Raw genomic sequence first — 3,411 nt, forward strand, 5'->3', positions numbered from 1 at the left:
GACAGCTGAGGAAAGAGAGAGCGCGCCACGAGAAGAGAGAGAGAGAGAGACGCAGGAAAAGAAGAACAAAGAGGGGCCGAAGAGAAAGAGAGAGAGAGAGAAAGAAGAGAGAGAGAGAGAGAGGAGAGAGCGAGCGAAGGAGGGCGCATTCAGTCTCTGTCGTTACTCTGGCGCCTACGCAAAACACGCACAGGCCATAAAGGCTATTGGATTTCCACAACACTGGTTGCCATTAATGTACATCGAATAAATTGCTTCGAATATTAAAATGCTGATTTCTCAAATACGTCCCAAAATATTTAAAAAATAGGTGGTAAAAAATATGTGTACCTATTTGGCGGATATACTACTAATAACACTTACGTGGAATCACCAATGATTTACGCTGCTTATAAAAAAATAATATCGACATAGATATAACGTCATATTAAAGTTAACTCCAATCTAAATTCCAATTTCAACATTGCAATTTATGTCTCTCTGTCACACTTATCACATCCCGTCCCTGATGACAGGCATATCTCCGCCTATATTATTAAATTATTATTTCTTGTTGTTATTGTTTTACTATCATCATTATGATATGATATATATACGTTATATAATATATATATATATAATATAATCTAATATATATTACTATATATATATATATATATAGCAGGCAGGCGTATAATGACAAATATACGTCATTTCTGTCATTATTGTCATTTTGTCATATTTGTCATTATCGCTCCTGATATATATATATATATACGTTATACGTATACTAATTCTAAATCATATATCAGTATATATAATACACTTGCCAATAAACCATCGCACACACAAGCGCGCGCACACGCGTGCACACGCACACACATATATATGCATATAAAAAATAAAGTGGTAATCATAAATTTATTGTTACCTCTTGACAAAATCTATACATTGAATTAAATCTTTATGGGGAAATTAGAAGGGGCAAACCTATATACACTCACGTTACGTGATGCTAAACCGCTTGCGTTTTTCGATGCCACAAGAGGGCGGTACTGTGTAGTAGAAACTAACGTCCCCTATTTATATAAACTCATCGTGAACATCTTTTACACTCTCATTTCTCCGCAACCATGCGAGAGAGATTGAATTCGACCATTCTGTAACAACACCACCAGCCCGACACCTGCGCCCTCTTGCGCCCATAAAAGTGAATATTTTCGCTGGCGACCAGACGATAGTAAGAGTGGAGCGCATACGGCGGCAGCGTGTAATGTGAGCCCGTTTGTTTGTGACAGCCACCAATCTAACGGTATCTGCCGCGTTCCCAGGCAAGACGCGGACGAAGGACAAATACCGCGTAGTCTACAGCGACCACCAGCGGCTGGAACTGGAGAAGGAATTCCACTACAGCAGGTGAAGAACGACGTCGGCGGTTTGCTACGCATCAAAAATGATTCATCCGATTGGTGATGATCGATTAATTAATTGCTCGTACCGAATCGACCGGGGATGGGGGGGGGGATTTTTGGCGAGCGACGATGCCGTGGAGTTGATTGATCTTCATGTTTTGATTGATTATCGTTCATGGTCTTTTCGGCCGGAGCGTGGTACATGTGTGGGTGAAGGAATGGCAACGTAGCATGTCATTGGAGAGCGCGTGAGATTGAGTAACCGCGAATGTATGCAACACGGATTCGGAATGGCGGTGTACGGTGTGGCGAGTAAGCGAGGATCAAAATGGATAGTAGGAGCAGACGGGGTTGGGTGGGGGTTGGACGTTTAAAGCAACGGGTGAGGGTGGATCCGGTGGGAGCTAAAGAGGCGACGTGAATCAATGGGAGAGGGAGGAGATTGTGAGAGCAAAAGGGGATAGAATGCAACGGGAGAGGGTGAATAGAGTAAAATATGAAGCGAAATGAAATTAGCTGTGGAAGAATGTAAGAAATTATGGAGCCCTCCCCCCCCAAAAAAAATGGGATGGGGCAAAGTGATAATTGAGAGAATGGGAAACTGGTAGCTGGAAGGAAGTGATGTCAGTTTGATGACAAATGTCGTTTCCCACCTTGCAGGTACATCACAATAAGACGAAAGGCTGAGCTAGCGCAGGCGTTGCAGCTCTCAGAACGCCAGGTAAAGATCTGGTTCCAAAATCGACGAGCTAAGGAACGCAAGACGAACAAGAAGAAAGACGAAATCGTCTCGAAAAATATCGGCGATCAGCACCAGCAGGTGGCGGTAGCGTCGCACGCACAATTGCACACGCAACATCATCACCACTTGTAGTGAAACCGAGTTTTATGCTCACGGTGGAAGGACGAGGTTTAAACGATTCGTATGAGACCTGAAAGATATTTGTATATTCATCGCAAACGCAACGTTGACTCGTATTAACTGAACTTCGGGGAGTGTGGCCAGCAATTCTTCTGTGGCTATATTGAATATTCGCGGGTGTGGTGGCATCACAGGTTTTTCTGTCATTCGTGTATTCGCATGTTAGCGTATTCCCTTCGAACCACTTTGCTCGACTGGCTTGTGAAACAAGCATAGATAAACCCACCGAATGATCTACAAATACTTTCCATATCTAAAACTAGAATCACTTCAATATGCGTTCGTACACCGTTTTTACTCGTATACTACCAGGGACAATGTATATATTATATGAAAATATAAGAAACGATCTTTTCGTTTAATATAAAATAATATATATATATATATATATTATATTATATTAAATACAGTTCTATACATTGTCACTATTATTTATCTATACCCTTTTTAAAATTGTATCGAAGTGATTAGCCACTTTAAGCACGTCTTGTTAATATCGACCTATTTCCTTATATGATGTTGATTTCATAAAGTTGGCCGACAAGTCACAATGGCTCACGGCGACTAGCTGGAAATATCCGTGTAAACTACTGCCAAGAGAGGTAGCTTCTGAGAAAGGAAACCTGGGAAAAGGATGTCATCTTATCATGTGCGAGAATTCTAAATGATTATACAGTGATTGTAGTCATGGTAACGGCAGGGCTACGATGTGACATGAGTAAGGTTTGAAGCATGGGGGGGGGGGAGAATTCCGATCCGGGATTTTAAGGTTTTAAGCGATTCGAAAATCGTATGCGTCAAGTATAGTTACTTAAGTTCAAATTTAATCAATTAACTTTAACGTCAGTTATTCACTTTAAGCCGGACTGCGAGGTTTTATTTAAATTGCGGTCGCATTTTGTTCCCATTAAAATGACGCGAAAGTCTTCAGAGTTAAGTGACACGCGTCGTGCGTTCGAATTACCACTAATAATAAGGAGAGAGAGAAGTTGGGGAGATAGCGAGAGACCGCGCGCGCGAGAGAGAAAAAGAGAGAGAGAGGGGGAGAGGGAGAGAGAGCGAGAAAGAAAGAAAAAGAGAGAGAGAGAGGGCGAGAGA

General features: G+C 41.7%; 1 protein-coding gene across 1 annotated transcript; it reads left to right on the top strand.

The window, feature by feature from the left end:
* Positions 1-1,280: 1,280 nt before the first annotated feature.
* LOC106810232 (homeobox protein CDX-1-like) lies at positions 1,281-2,523 on the top strand (the record flags this gene model as incomplete). The annotated part of the gene is given in 2 exon segments (XM_014813516.1): positions 1,281-1,395; positions 2,052-2,523. Coding segments are annotated over 2 exon segments (329 nt in total), but the record flags the coding sequence as incomplete, so codon positions are not given.
* Positions 2,524-3,411: the final 888 nt, after the last annotated feature.

The sequence above is a fragment of the Priapulus caudatus genome, unplaced genomic scaffold, assembly GCF_000485595.1.
Source record: "Priapulus caudatus unplaced genomic scaffold, Priapulus_caudatus-5.0.1 Scaffold421, whole genome shotgun sequence".
Classification (NCBI taxonomy): domain Eukaryota; kingdom Metazoa; phylum Priapulida; class Priapulimorpha; order Priapulimorphida; family Priapulidae; genus Priapulus; species Priapulus caudatus.